The following is a 15,228-nucleotide window of genomic DNA, read 5'->3' as shown; positions in this document are numbered from 1 at the left end:
ATTCAACTAACCCCACTAAAGACGTTTTCAGTGTCAATAAAATATGCAATAACAATTACATATTTTAACTATTGTGCCAACTGAATGATTGATTCTTCTAAAGATTTCTTTGTGTGTATGTGTGTGTGTGTGTGTGTGTGTGTGTGCACACGACTTTGCCTACAGGCTTTAAATGATTTCAAATCTAATTTTGAATGTTGACAATTACTGATACCAAGTACACTTAAATTTTACTCCTAATTTTGCCATAAGTTATAATATTTTCTTTCTGTGTGTTGTACTATACCCTTCAATGCATACATTTGAAGAGATTTGTTTATTAATGCTGAAACAATATGTTCACTTTGTAGGACAGGTTCCCTAAAACTTTTGTCCGACAACATAAAATATGCAAGAACTAAAACACCTGAAGAAATAGGAGTCAGGGTAAGTACCCACTCACTATTTGTATGTAATATACCTAAAATGAAGTCAAGCTGATTATTTAAAATTTAATTTTTCAAGTTTTACAGGCTTTTGTCTGTATGTAGCATAACATAGCAGTACACTACTACTGGAATATTTGCCATATAGAAAGTAGCACTGCAAGAAAAAAAATCTTGCAGAAGATTCCCCAAGTTGTAGAATTTTGATCTTTGTGAATTACACAAAGTGACTCTTAAAAGTGTGCAATCCATACTGTTGACCTACTTTCTTCCAGAAAAACACATTGTGTTTATACAGCATTTTTATAGAACAGTGCATATACCAGTATGCTCAGGTGTGGTGAGTGCATGTTGTTGAGTATTGTTCTTATTCAAAATATCATAATATGTATAGGTAGGCATTTCTAAATTTCCACATTCTAAATAAATTGACAGTATGTCATCTTATTTGTTATTTAGTGGAAAATGTGTCACTGACAAAAACTACTTCAGCAAATCACTAGTGCTTAGTAATGAAATACTTGATGATATTCATAAGTGTCTGTTGCAATCACTGCAAATCGCATGGGAAAATTTGTCAGTCAGACCAGATTATCTTACAAAAGATTTTACAGTATTTGTAGTTTATTTCATATCACATTTTAAGTTATGCATGAATTTGTTGTTTTCAGTGGTGTTAACAGCTTAGATACAGTTTTATTTACAGACAGGTCTTAGCTTTATCATAATGGATATAACCCTTTGGCAAGTGAGTTTCTATATAGTATGTAAGCTACCTGCAATAACTTTTTTCAAAGAATATAGAAGTTTGTACAAGCTGAAATACTATGTACATGAATGCTTTTAAATATAAATTTTTTTTCTGTTTGAATTTATAGCCAAACAGTAAAAAAAAAAAAAAATCTAAAAAATTTAAAGAATCCATAAAAAATAATTTGTCATGATATATTTTATTATTATTTTTTTAATGCAATAATATCCTCCACATTTATGTCTGTTATTTAATTCAGTTAATTTCATCCACTTCTGGCTTGTGTATGCTTACATTATCTCACATCTTGTTGAAAGGCTGCTCTCTCCTAAACCAATTTATAAAGCTATCGTAATACAAAAACAGCTAATATTACTTACAAATATTTACTTAATAATTACTTACAAATTTTGTTGTCAGGTCCCAGAGGCAGTCTTCTACTTACCATATTTTCTGGACAATAGGGTGCACTGGACCATAAGACATACCCATGTTTTAGAAGGCAAATTTTGGGAAAACATTTTATCATATATATTTTATTTGAAATGTAAATTCACAAGTGCTGCTCATGCCTGTCATTGTTATAGGCTTGACGTAGCTGAGTGGTCAGGAGCGAGAGAGCGTGACTACTAAATACGATAAATATTTGTATTGACGATTTATTATAAACTCTACTGACTTGGTTGTCGTGCCGGAGTATAAACAGAAAATTTATTTTTTAACATTACTATCTGAACTTTCACTTTTTTTTTTTTTTTTTCAAAGAATGCATCGTTTTCAGCACCACGAAAAGCATTGCTGATTCTATATTTTTTGAAAGACTTGGTAGTTGTCTCATGTTTAAATAATCCCATAAATTTTTAACAATTTGCACACTTGTTAAATTGTTGGTCGATTCATATATTCTGCTGATGTCTCCATCTGGTTGGTCCACTTTTGGGCGTGGATGCTTTAGAGTTGTGTTAATTGAGATGTCCACTGGCTAATAGCAGAAAACACAACTAACTCTGCATTTAATTTAGCAATTGCCCTTTTTGTTGCCTCTTATATGTGATCCAAACTGGTTGCACATTTAACGGAAAGGAGCTAACTTTTACAGAAGGCCAACCAAATGTTTGCCCATACTTTGCCAAGAGATAAAAACATCAGTGTGTGCACCTAATATAGCTTTGTATCATAAGATGTAGGAATGTGAGGTAACATCTTACAGGGGAAAAAGCATCTTATGGTCCAGAAAACACGGTAATTTATGTTATCATTTGATGCTGGTCGATCAATGTTTACAGAAACTTGAATCTTCTGCTCTTATGTTTCCATAGAGAGCTGACAGTTTTGTGTGGACAGTTTAGGATAGTTGTTTTTTATTTGTTAATGTTACACCCACCCTTCAAAATGTGGAAGCAGATAGTACAGTTGATTTTTTTCTGAAAAAAAATGAACAAAAAATATTAATATGATGCATTATAAATGTAATTTATAAAATTCATTTAAAAGAAACCTGTTGTAGATATGTTATCTTTTCTTGTTGTGAATAATATCATCAACCATTTTCAATCCACTGCAGGATGAAGGCTTCTCCGGAAACTTTTCAGTTCCTTCTGTTTTGTGTAATGGCCATCCATTTACTACCCACGAATTCTTGAATTTCATCTGTCTATTTCCATTGTTGTCTTCCAGGTTTTGTTTTAGCTCCTCTTGGGTACCATTCTGTTATTTTCTTAGTCCATTTGTCCTGCCCAAGACCATTTCAGTCCTTTAGTTTTGATAAGAATGTCCTTTATTTGTGTTTGCTGCCTAATCCATGTGTTTCTCTTCTTATCTAACAGTCTTATTCCTAATATAATTCATTCCATTCTTCACTGTGTAGTTTTCAGCTTCTCTTTCATCCTTTTAGTGAGGCCGACCGGGCTAGCCAGGTGGGTAAAGTGCCTGCCCGGCAACCCAAAGGTCGCGGGTTCGATTCCCACCTCGGGCTTGGATCAAAGTACTGCAAAAACCTTGGGAGGTGCACTATGGCCACAGAAGCCAATGCGCCAACAACTACCAAACCAAAAAAAACCTTTTAGTGAGTGCCCACGTTTCACTTCCATAAGTCATGGTGGGGAATATACATTGGTTCATTATTTTACGTTTCAGACAAATTGGGATATTGCTCCTCAGTATGTGATGATATATTTCCTGAATGCTATCCATCCAAAATTTATTCTTCTCCTGACTTCCAGCCATTTATCATTATTACAGCTAATGACTTGTCCGAGATAAGTATATGAATCCACCTTTTCAATTACTGCTCTTCAATGATTATATCCCTTTCTGTGGCATATTTGTTTATCATTAGCCATATTTATCTTTAATCCGAAATCCTTACTAACTCTGCATGACTGATTAAGATTTTCCTCTAATTCTTTGGGATCATGGCTTATGATCACAATGTCATCTTCAAATTGTAAATTGTTTAGGTACTGTCCATTCATATTGACTCTTTTCTGCGACCAGTCCAATCTTCTGAAAGCTTCTTCAAGGGCAGCAATAAACAACTTAGGAGATATTGTTTCTTCTTGTCGAACTCCTTTCTCAATTTTAAATTTGCTACTGTCTTTGTCTATTCTAATAAAGGAGGTAACATTCTCATGTATTTTCTTCAAAATCATAATGTATGAGATGTCTATGCCTTGCCTTTCGAATGTCCGAAACATTGCCTTATGCTGTTTGGAGTAAAATGCCTTTTCATAATCCACAAATGCCAGGCATTTGTGTTTTATATTCAATTGCTCTCTCCATTAGCTGTGATATTATGTGAAGGTGATCCATAGTTGAGAATCCTGTCCAAAAAGCCAGCTTGCTGTTTCGGTTGATTCTCAACCGAAATAATACCGATCAAATGGTATTTTTTTAATCTGTTAGTGATGACCCTCGTGAAAAACTTGTAGATGTGGGACAATTGGTCTATAATTTCAAATTTCTGATTTGTTTCCTTTCTTATGCAACAAAATTATGATTGCATTATTCCACTCCTTAGAGGTCACACCTTTCCTAATGTACTTTGTGAAGAGTTTTGCCAGTTTCTGTGTCATGTGTCTTCCTTCTAATTTTAACAACTTCTTCAGTAACTTCATTTTCACGTGGGCTTTTTGATACTTAATTTTCTTTAATGCTTATTCTATCTCATCAGGAAGGATATCAGGTATGTCATATGTGTTGCAAATTTGTGATCCATCTTCTCCACTGCTGGTATCATTCCTTTGCTCCTTACATAATACTTTATAGTAGTCTTCTGCTCTTTGAATTATGCCTTCTCAGTTTTTTATAAGTACACCATCACTATTTTTCAGATTCAGTATCATTTGTCTTTCTGTATTACTGCTCATGACTGCTGATTTAAGTCCTTTGTTTTCCCTTAATGCTTGTTCTAATTTTCTTGTGTTAAATCTTATATCTCTGAGTCTCTTTCTAACGGCTTTGCATAACTCAGTATTCTGAATTTTGTCCTTGTCGGTGTTTATCTTGCTCTTCGTTTGTTGTCTTCAGCTCATCATGACAAGTGTTTCTTGACTAATTTTTTCTTCTTTGGATTTCTTTTTCCGTATAGGTTTCTTGGGTTTTATTACTTTCAAAAAGTTGTATTCCTTGTAAGTATCTTGGTCCTGAAAGGTCTGCAGAAGCTCAAACTTATTCTTAAGTTCCAGTACATATGAGGGAGTATCAAAAAGTTCATCAGTTGACCATCATCAGTAGGAAGATGCCGTTTTTAATATAAGTTGTATACATATTCAATAACTAACATGTGAAATTGAATTCCTGTAGGTGATTATAGACCAGAGGTGGCGCCCGGAATCTGAGGAATGACGCTATGGTTGACAAAGTGGAGTATCAAGCAGTGATCAATTTCCTGCATTTTCAGGGCAAGAAAGCTCAGGAAATTGACGAAGAAATGAAAGCTGTGTATGGGCAGAATTGTCCATTCTATGACACTGTAAAAAAGTGGAAATGGGAGTTTCACTGTGGTAGTATAAGTGTCTTTGATGAGCCAAGAGAAGGAAGGCCATCAACATCTACAGAGAGTGAGACTGTTGCAAAGGTTGAGCAGCTGGTGCTGAGTGACGGATGTGTGACAATTCATTTCATCCAGATGCAGTGGGAATTAGTTATGGGTCTGCCCACAGCATTTTACACGACCATCTGCACATGTATAAGGTCTCTGCACAATGGGTCCCAACATTGCCGACACCTTTGCAGAGCATTGTCAATTGCAATGTTCTCGCCAACTGTTGGATTTGTGTGATGCGGATGTTGAGAACTTTTTTGATCAGTTGGTGACAAATGCTGGGTGTACGATGAAGAAACCATTGTGTGGATGCTGCTTTGATTCATCTCAGGAAGTCATCAATGAGATGGAATTGCGGTTTAGGGCAAAAAGTGCAGATTTTTATGATCAAGGCATTACACAACTGATCCATAGATGGGAGAAATGTGTTACTATACATGGAGAATACATAGAAAAGGATTATAGTTCCTGTGAAATTTCACCTTTCTAGGGCTATTATTTCAAGGTAAGGGTATGAATTTTTTGATACCCCTCATACTGCTTTTTCACCTTTTCTGTTATCTCAAAGACCTTCGTATTATTTACTTGAGTCAGTTTTTTCCTTTCTTTTCTTACATCTATATCAAGTGTGCATCTTACCATTCTGTGATCACTTCCAACATTTACCTTGTTCAGAATAGTAACATCGTTCATTAACGCCGTTCACAGTATGTCTTCTGTTAGTGATTGTTGCAGTTTTGGTTTTTTTTCGAGCATTAGCAACTAAGGCCATATTTCTCCGGGATATGCGGTGGTCATTCCCTGACCTTTCCACATCCTCCATATTTGGTGGTGACGGGCTCGAACCCCGGTCTAATCAAGAAGCGTATGCTATGCACTGCTGCTCCTTCCCACCTGGCTATGGAAGCACTTCTGTTAGTGAGGATGAAGTCAATTTCATTAGTTTTTAATCCATTTGGGCTTTTCCAAGTCCACTTTTTGTTCACCCTTTTCTTGAAAAAAGTGTTCGTTACTGACATTCCTTGAGATTCTGCAAATTCCACAAGTCTTTAACCTCTTTCATTTCTTTTACCAATTCCAAAATTTCCTATGTTTTTCCCTTTCTGTGCTGTTTTGTCTCTTTCTGTGAATAGTGTAAGCCTTGTGAATATATATCTGCATTTCTGGAATTGCATTAGTCTACTCGTTGCACTCTAAGCACTTTCTGAAGAATCCTGCTATGTTTTGCCAGATTCATGACTCCCAGTGGAGTCATGAATCTGACAAAACATAGCAGGATTCTTAGGTGAGTCAAATCTTGTTGAAAGGTGGAAGGCATTATTGAACAATAATTTATGAATTGGCTGTTTGCCAGTACTTGAAATAGAGGGAGCATGGTAAAGGTGACTTCCTATATCATATGACAAAATTTGTTGCTGCAGAGCTAATTTATTATCATTCTGAAAATTTTTTTTACTGAAAAACATTTATATAAATATACAGGAATTGTTGATGTTATATCTGTTATATTATACCTAATTGTTTAAGAATTGTATTTTGCTGTTTCTGAATGGAAATTTTAGTTGAGTTGTTTGCCAGCTGTAACAGTCATTAAGCTGATGATCTAAAAAGTCATTTGATCTAAAAAGTTACATTTCATAACAGCAAGGTTGTGCATCTCACAGACTATGCCAATTCATGAGAGAAATCCAGCAATGTATCCTATACATAGATAGAAGCATCTATCTGTGTATGGTGAGTTGAAGTTTGAGTAGTAGATTAATTAGTTAATCAGTTTTAAAAATTAATTTTATTTTAATTGTGAGCAGATTAATTTTTTATTTTGGTTGTACATTAAAAACTTTTACATTTTGTCTCTATTGAAATAATTAGAATTCTAATAAAATGTGTTTCTTTTTTAACTGGCTTCATAAATAACAGGCTTAACCCAAGCATCTCTTGTTCCACAAAAAAGTAATAAAAAATATTTGACAAAACCAAACAATATATTTTGAATTAGATTTGTCTAAAAAAGTCTCTTCTACACTGAACATGTAGAAGAGAGTTTTGTATGATAATTTTGTTTAGATTTAGACTCTTATTTGCCACTTACATAAAATAAAGACAACAAAACATAACCAGCACAAAATAGTTTACTGTGTTTTTAGTTATTTAATTATTATATTATGTGCTATATTGTAGCCAGAGTTCAAACCTCCACAAGGAACTTCACTAGAAGTTGTAAAGCACTTTCTTACCAGGCTTCAACAAGCTTATTCTCCTTTGAAGAAATTAGAAAATTTACTAGCTGCTATCTCTACAATATACAATAGTGTAAGTATTATAGTGTTTTCCAGTGATTTTCATCAATATTCAAATTAATATTCAAAATAATTAGTAAAAATACTAATTTTAAATGAAAATAATTATAGCATCATAGATAGTGTCACTGAAATGTGAAAACCTCCTAATATGTTGGTCCCTGTCATAGTAGTTTGCAGATAGTATCTGTAAACTACTATGACATGGACTCATAAAACAACAAAAGCATCACCTCAAAGAATGTCCCGTTAACCAGGGAAATGCCGACAATTTGTTAACAAGGAACTCAATTGAGAAGAATTTCAGCTAAGGATTATCCCAGTTAAAATAGGATGTTAAATTTCATCAAACAAATTTTTTAAACAAGGGGCTTGAATAATCCTTAGAAATTAATAATATCAGAAATTAATTAATCCCCGAGCTCCCTCCAGCACATCTTAATAAATTTCACCCCATAAATGTTCATTTAAGTTGATGTGATTCAGGGGAGTTGGCACATTCTAATATACTAACACAATATTCAAATAGTCCACAGTTGTCATGCATTACTGCACAATATATTAGAAATTTCTAATAAAATATTTTCTCAAGCATAACACTTGCCACTGATCTGCATTTCCTCCACTGTGTACTATGGATCCTATGACTTTATTTTTTCTTTCTCATTTCACATACCTTACTACACACATGGTGTAAACAGTAATGAATTAGTAAACCTTTTAATCTGGTCCTCAGTTGTCCACCACTGATTTTTCTGGTATCAAATCAGTCATAGTTTCTGGTATGTTTGGTCAAGCCATGCTTGACCCAACATCACAGAAACCTGGCACCCATAACCAGTAATTTTCAGTCTGTCCACATAAAAATTATGGATAAATTTTAGAATTTATCCATAATTTTTACACTTTACAGTGCTCGGCATGGCCAATCTACCAGGGTGGTGGCCCAAAGTAAATGATATGTGTCATAACTGGGTGTATATTGCTCAGATAATTAGTAAAAGATCTTGGGCTTTTATTAATTATTTCTGATTATGGATGATTTTACTGACTGCAGATCTCTGATTATCATTGCTAAAGTGTAAAAAGTATATTGTATTTCTACTAACCAACTGATGCTTTTGTTACTTAATAAGGCTTGTTCCTCCACCCCCACTGGTTTACAAAAATCCTATTGTTTTCTTTTTTTATTATTAAAAAATACACCTGTGAACATGCGGTATTTCATTAGTTAAAAAAAAAGTCATTTTGTGGTAGTTTCTTTTCATTTATATGAGATGGGATGAATGAGTTCCTGGATTGTATTAAAAAATGTACATTGCATTTGGCATGCATAGCTATCTATAAGAGGATATAAAAGAGCCACAAGAGATATCTTTGTGTGTTTCTGATGCATAAGGAATGAGGATATTAAGTGGAAATTCTGTGTTTTTATGAGTAAATTTGAGTGTTTGAAGAAAAGTGTTGTCCTCAAAGGAATTAAAATGGAGAACCACGTCAAATACTTGAGTGCTCAAGGCAACTCCAGAGCCTGCTGCCATGCATCAGGCAGCACATGAACAGAACACAATGGGTCCACAGAAAGCAGCTATTCTTGGTGTTCAGGGAACAAATATATTATGCAAAAAGGATAGGTGGAAAAGGACTAGGGTATTTCTGTCAGGTACAAAAGTTAGTTATATTGTAGAACAATTATCTTTTTAAAACACAAAAGTTTAAGTTTGATATTGTTGTATATGTGGATGGTAATGATATTAAGCACAAGCAATATGAGGATTTACTTTATATATCAGTTGATCATGAGAAACGGCCATGAGTTTGGGCTAAATTTGAAAAATTTCGGAATTTTTCCTAGGCATGACAGGAGGGAGCAAATGATGAGAGTCTTATCAATCAGTTTGGCATTGGAGATTGTGCAAGACTCTTGGAATAAAATTCAGCTTGGTCTGTAATAGGAGACAATGTTTCTGTAGAATTGACTTGGCATGTTATAACCTCAGATGCTGATGTGCCATAAAATCTTTAAATAAACAGTTTCTGTAGAGATGGAATTCACTTAAATAGTTGGAGCACAAGAATATTTGCTCACGCTATCAAGAGTATTAGATGGTTTTGAAAACTAATAGTTTTGCTGAGACGGATTGATACACTGACTATTAATTTAATGTGGGAGGGGGGTTGATACACTGACTATTAATTTAATGGCAGCCATAAATAGAGGCAAAACTAATTCTTGTATTTCTTCTCTTCAGACATACAGCAACCTGGAAAAAAAGGTAGAGGGAAGGATTACAAGGTTTGAGAGGATCCTCATGGAACAAGCAAACAGGCACAAATACTGTATAATTGCTTAAACACTAATGCTAGAATCATAGTAAATAAATTTGAAATATTGGTTGGGTTATCAAATGCACATATTATGGGAATTCTGTTGGTTAAACATGTAGATTCTAAAAGGGTATGCTTCATTGACACAGGTTGCCATAATGGTTATTCAGTGTGGGGTGAAATAAACACTGGGGAAACATAACTGAGAGTAGTCAAGCTTCTGGCCTCCACTTCCCTACAGAATTCCTCGTGTGAATGTAGATGCAAAATACTCATTCAGTTTGGCAACTACCTGAGCAGAATCATCAACAGTTGAACCATCGATATCAAGTGGGCCAATCTAATTCATCCCCTTGCTTTTAGAGTTTATATAAGTAAAGAAGTCTTTGCTGATTTTCTTTGCATCCTTTGCCAAAGATTTCTCATAATCTGTCTTCACTTGCCTAACCTCCTTTGTGACTTGATTACAGACTAGCTTGTATCTACTATAGGCTTCTGTGTCGCCTGACAATTTATATGCATCCCATGCATTTTTCTTCTCTGCCACGAGTCTCATTGGCACCTCCGTAGCCAGGTGGGCAGGAGCAGCAGTGTGTAACACATGCTTCTTGATTAGACCAGGGTTCGAGCCCATGACCACCAAATACGGAGGATGCGGAAAGGTCAGGGAATGACCACCGCATATCCCCGGAGCAATATGGCCTTAGTGCTCCTAAAACCCAAGTAACAACAACAAGGAGTCTCATTAGTTCATATGAATTGCCGACCGGGCTAGACGGGTGGGTAAAGTGCCTGCCATGGCAACCCAAAGGTCGCGGGTTCGATTCTCGCCTTGGGCTTGGGTCAAAGTACTGCAAAAACCTTGGGAGGTGCATTATGGCCACAGAAGCCTATGCGCCAACAACTTCCAAAAAAAAAAAAAAAAAAAAAAAAAAGTTCATATGACATCCATTTGGGCCTAAACCTAGAACAGTATTTCTTATTTAGAAAAAAAAGCCTAGTAGCTTCCAAAATTACTTCCTTGAATGCTTCCCATTTAGAAGTTGCTGTTGGTAGCATCAGTTGGTCCAACTGTATAGAACTTTAAAAAAATCTCTTTGCGATCACTGTAGTCACCTTTACGAAAACAAAAACCCTTCCCTTTATCCCTGATGATAGTTACATCTTTAAGTAAATCCCACATCAGTACACTGTGATCACCGCCACCTAGTGGTTCCTTTATCTGTAAATTCTTAATGCATGAATAATTACGGCTGATAATCAGATCAAGACTGTTACTTCCTCTTGTTGCCTCTCTAACTTGCTGTAGAAAACAATCATCCAATAAATCCACAAAAGTTTTGCTGTTGTGCGAGTGACCAACTACAAGTTCCAGTCTATGTCTGGGAAGTTAAAATCCCCCATTATAAGACACTCTGATTTACTGACCTACACTATTTCTCTGTATAATTGTTTATTGTACTCATCAGAGTCATTAGGCCTATAACAAATTCCTACCCTCATTTTTGCTTTCCCAGTGCTTATGTCACACCAAACTGAATCAACATTGCACTGTCCTTCTATGTCAACTGGATGCACTTCCTTAGATTTTGTGTTTCTTAACTAACAGCATAACCCCTACTCCCTTCCTATCCTGTCTATCCCCAAATTCCAATTCTTCATCCCTTATATCTGAGTGACACCAAGTCTCTGATATCCCAACAATATCTGCCTTGGATATCTTAACCAGCACTTCAAATTCATCAAATTTATTTCCTATACTCCTAGCATTGGTGTACATGCAAGTATACACGCACCTGTTCTACACAGCCCATGTATTTACTTGTTTCATGACTCCCAGCAGTTCCTGAAATTCCCAGCAACTTGCTTTTCGGGCTGCTGCTCATTCCAATAGAAGCAGTGCAAGAATCATATCCACCTTTGCATGCAGCTACTGTTAATTATTAGTCTGTGAATCCTCCCCTTCCAAGCTAGCAGTTTTCCGACCTACCTAACATTGCCTAGATAGCATCAGCAAATATTCTTGTGCCCTTTCTATTTAAGTGTATCCCATCCCTGTAGATGCAATCCCTCCTGTTGACAAGCACAGACCACGTTGAGAAAAATTCTACCCCATGAGCCCTGCACGATCTCTCCAGGGCCAAATTGATTGACAAGGCTCTCATTATGTCTGGGCAGGATTGCAGACACTTTCAAATTTAACTCTAGACTTTTACTTGAGCATTGTGCTTTATTAATTATGTCATAATTTATACTCTTTGATTTGCATTTTTTTCTCAGTGCATCTTTCAAGCTGATAGTATCTCTAAATGTTATAAAGTTTTTAATTTTCTAGGTACAGCAAGACAAAGAAAGTCAGGGAAAAGACCACACATCTTTAGGTGCTGATGGTATGTAAATTTTGTCATTAAATTGCAATAGCGCTAAATAGTGTTCATTTCCTGACATTTAGGAAGATGCCAAATTATGCTTACAAACAAGTTTTGCTATTTGATTTCCATTATCTTATCTTTATACTTTGGCCATAATTATGAGGGCACCCTTGAATTCAGAAGAGGTCCGTATATATTTCAGATGTGGAAATGTCTCTTTTATTCACAAAGTAGAATAAAAAGGCAAAGTGAATAATTATAGACCTGTAAGCTTCACTTCTGTTCCAGGAAAAATAATGGCGTTATTGGTTAAAGAAGAACTGCAGAATCATCTTGACAGGAATACATAAATCACAGTGTTAATCTCATTAGCTACTATGACTCAATAACAAAGGAACCAGATGCAAAACTAATTTTTCCATCATCTACTTAGATTTTAGTAATGTTTTTGGCAGTGGGGTAAGTTACTGGTATGTATAAAGGAATGGTTTAGTGGCAGCAGACACAGGGGACAGTTTTAAATGGGCACTTCTCTTCTTGAACTAATGTTATTAGTGGATTCTCTTATCTTCTTCAATATTTATTAATGATATTGATGAAGGCATTATCAAGCTTATTATCTAAGTGTACAAATGGGACAATGGATGGTTAATACTACTGCAGCAGGACCTAAAGAAATTGAACAGATAGGCTGAGAAGAGGCAGTTTAGATTGATCATTTATAAATTCAAGGCACTGTATATGGGCAGCAGTAATCCCAGAATAACATACCACATTCAAAGTAATGGAGAACAAGAGAGATCTAGGGATAATTGTACAGTCTAACATCAAGTTCTTTGAGCAGTGTAGACAGGCTGCTATGACAATTCCATGAGATTCTGTCAATGATTCACATTAATCATCCAGTGGGGACAAAGAAGTGAGGGGCCTCCGTAGCCAGGTGCGCAGGAGCAGCAGTGCGTAGCACACACTCCTTGATTAGACTGGGGTTTGAGCCCATGACCACCAAATACGGAAAGGTAAGGGAATGACCACCACACATCCCCGGAGCAATATGGCCTTAGTTGCTAATGCTCCTAAAAACCAAATAACAACAACAAAGAAGTGATAACCTATTGTATTAGGCAATGATGAAGTCTCATCTTGAGTTCCGCATACAGTTCTGGAAGCCTTCATTTAAGAAGCATGTGGATCTGTTGGAACAGATGCAGAGAAGAGAACAAGATTAGCCAAGTACACAAAAGGAAGTCCTACCATGAAAGAGTTCAGTTCTGCAAATTGAAATGCTGCTTTTAAACTAGGCACCTGCAAGAAGACCTCACTGAAGTATTTAAGGCCTTAAACAGATTGAGTAAACTAAATGCTGATGGTATTTTACTCTCAGACAGCACACATAAGGGTTCATAAACTTAAATTGAAAAAGGATAGTTGCAGAATAGATGTGAAAGTTTGCTTTCTGCCAGTAAGTGATTGATTCTTGAAACAACTTCCATCTGGTGTTATGGTGATATGAGACTGAAAAATTGGAAAAGATAGTTCAAGTGTGGACGAAACAGTGTGCATGATCATCCAAGAGAAGGAAGCCCTATCTTAGCCACAAATGTTGTTGTTTTGGTTTTTAGGAGCATTAGCAACTAAGGCCATATTACTCTGGGGATATGCGGTGGTCATTCCCTCAGCCACAGACATTGCCATTGCGGCTAAAGTAGAACAGCTGTTCCTTGAAGGCAGATGTGTGTGATTATATTTATAGCAAATGAAGTGAACATTAGGCCTTGTTTGTGTCATAATGCATGAGTCCTTGCACATGTCTAGGGTAGTAGCTGATGGGTTCCAGGATTGTTATTATCTCTCAAAAGCTCCACATGAAAGGGCATTCTGCAAAATTGTTGAAACTTTGTAGAGAGAGATTGATGATGTTTTTGTCTGAATTGTGACAATGGATAAATGCTGAGTATATATATCACTATGATCCAGAAACAAAACAGATGAGAAAACAGTGAAAACATTTATCTTCGTCAACTCCTCAAAAAAGCCATGGTTCAATTGTCTGCCAGCAAGGTCATGTTGTCACTCCCAAAAGGCAATAGCATCACTGGGGGAGTACTGCATAAACCTTCTGGGAAATTTAAGAGAGGATATAAAGTTGAAAAGAGATGAGAGAAGCTATCCAAAGGTGTCTGTCTTTTTGCTGACAATACTCTCCCATTGGACTTGGCAATCAGAGGTAGCTTTGAAAATCTGCAGCACCCACCTTATTTTCCTGACACCTTACCTTCAAACTTTTTTCCTCTTCCATGAAAAAAAACGAAGAAACCATTGTGGAAGAAAAATTGAAGAAACTATTTTTCCCATCTTTCTACTCAAAGTGAGGAGTACTACTCAAGAGGCTTGAAAGAAAGCTTATCCACAGATGGGAAAAATGTGTAGCTCTAGAAGGATGAAATTGCCAGCCAATTTTCAAATCTCTAATTCAAATATTTCTAGCTAAGGGTAAATACGTATTGTGACTGCTCCTTGTATGTTTGCATAAGTCAGGAATGATAACAATGCATTAAAGAGAACAATCCTTTACTTATAAATGGAATGATCCACACTCTTACTATAAGAATAAAATAATTTCTTCTGTATTCATTTGACCAATTCATAAAGTTAATTTTAAAAATACATCTTGGTTTTGCTACCATTGCTAACTCACCCTTCACACAGACTCATAACTGCAGAATATTACAAGAGAGACTTTTTAATTTTTAAAACATGACCAGTGGAAGCTAATATTCACATTTATAGAATTTTCTTCAGTATCAATAGAAATGCCTTACTATAGAATGTTTTTATTTTGAGAATCAGTTAATTATTTTAGGTCCCCCGCCTCACATTTTGTGATTTGTTTGATGTTGTTCAAACAACTTTTAAAATATATGTTTCTAAATTATTTAGTATATACCTTCATACTAAGCTGACTTTGAATGACAAGCCATTGTTGTAGGTATTATATCATAGGTTT

At 35.6% G+C, this 15,228-nt stretch overlaps 1 protein-coding gene across 2 annotated transcripts in view; it reads left to right on the top strand.

Annotated features, from left to right (window-relative positions):
* spri (Src homology 2 domain-containing protein sprint) overlaps window positions 1-15,228 on the top strand; it is a 560,442-nt gene that overhangs the window by 503,619 nt on the left and 41,595 nt on the right. For both annotated transcript variants that reach the window (XM_090369518.1, XM_090369519.1), the window contains 3 exons: window positions 351-426; window positions 7,403-7,534; window positions 12,185-12,239. In XM_090369518.1, coding sequence (XP_090225644.1) covers window positions 351-426; window positions 7,403-7,534; window positions 12,185-12,239 — 263 coding nt within the window. The remainder of the gene's footprint in view (window positions 1-350; window positions 427-7,402; window positions 7,535-12,184; window positions 12,240-15,228) is intronic.

Source organism: Mastigoproctus giganteus, chromosome 3, assembly GCF_048544385.1.
Source record: "Mastigoproctus giganteus isolate SK-2022 chromosome 3, ASM4854438v1, whole genome shotgun sequence".
NCBI lineage: Eukaryota > Metazoa > Arthropoda > Arachnida > Uropygi > Thelyphonidae > Mastigoproctus > Mastigoproctus giganteus.
The sequence above is the reverse complement of the archived record's forward strand: the minus strand, read 5'-3'. Positions and strand labels throughout refer to the sequence as shown.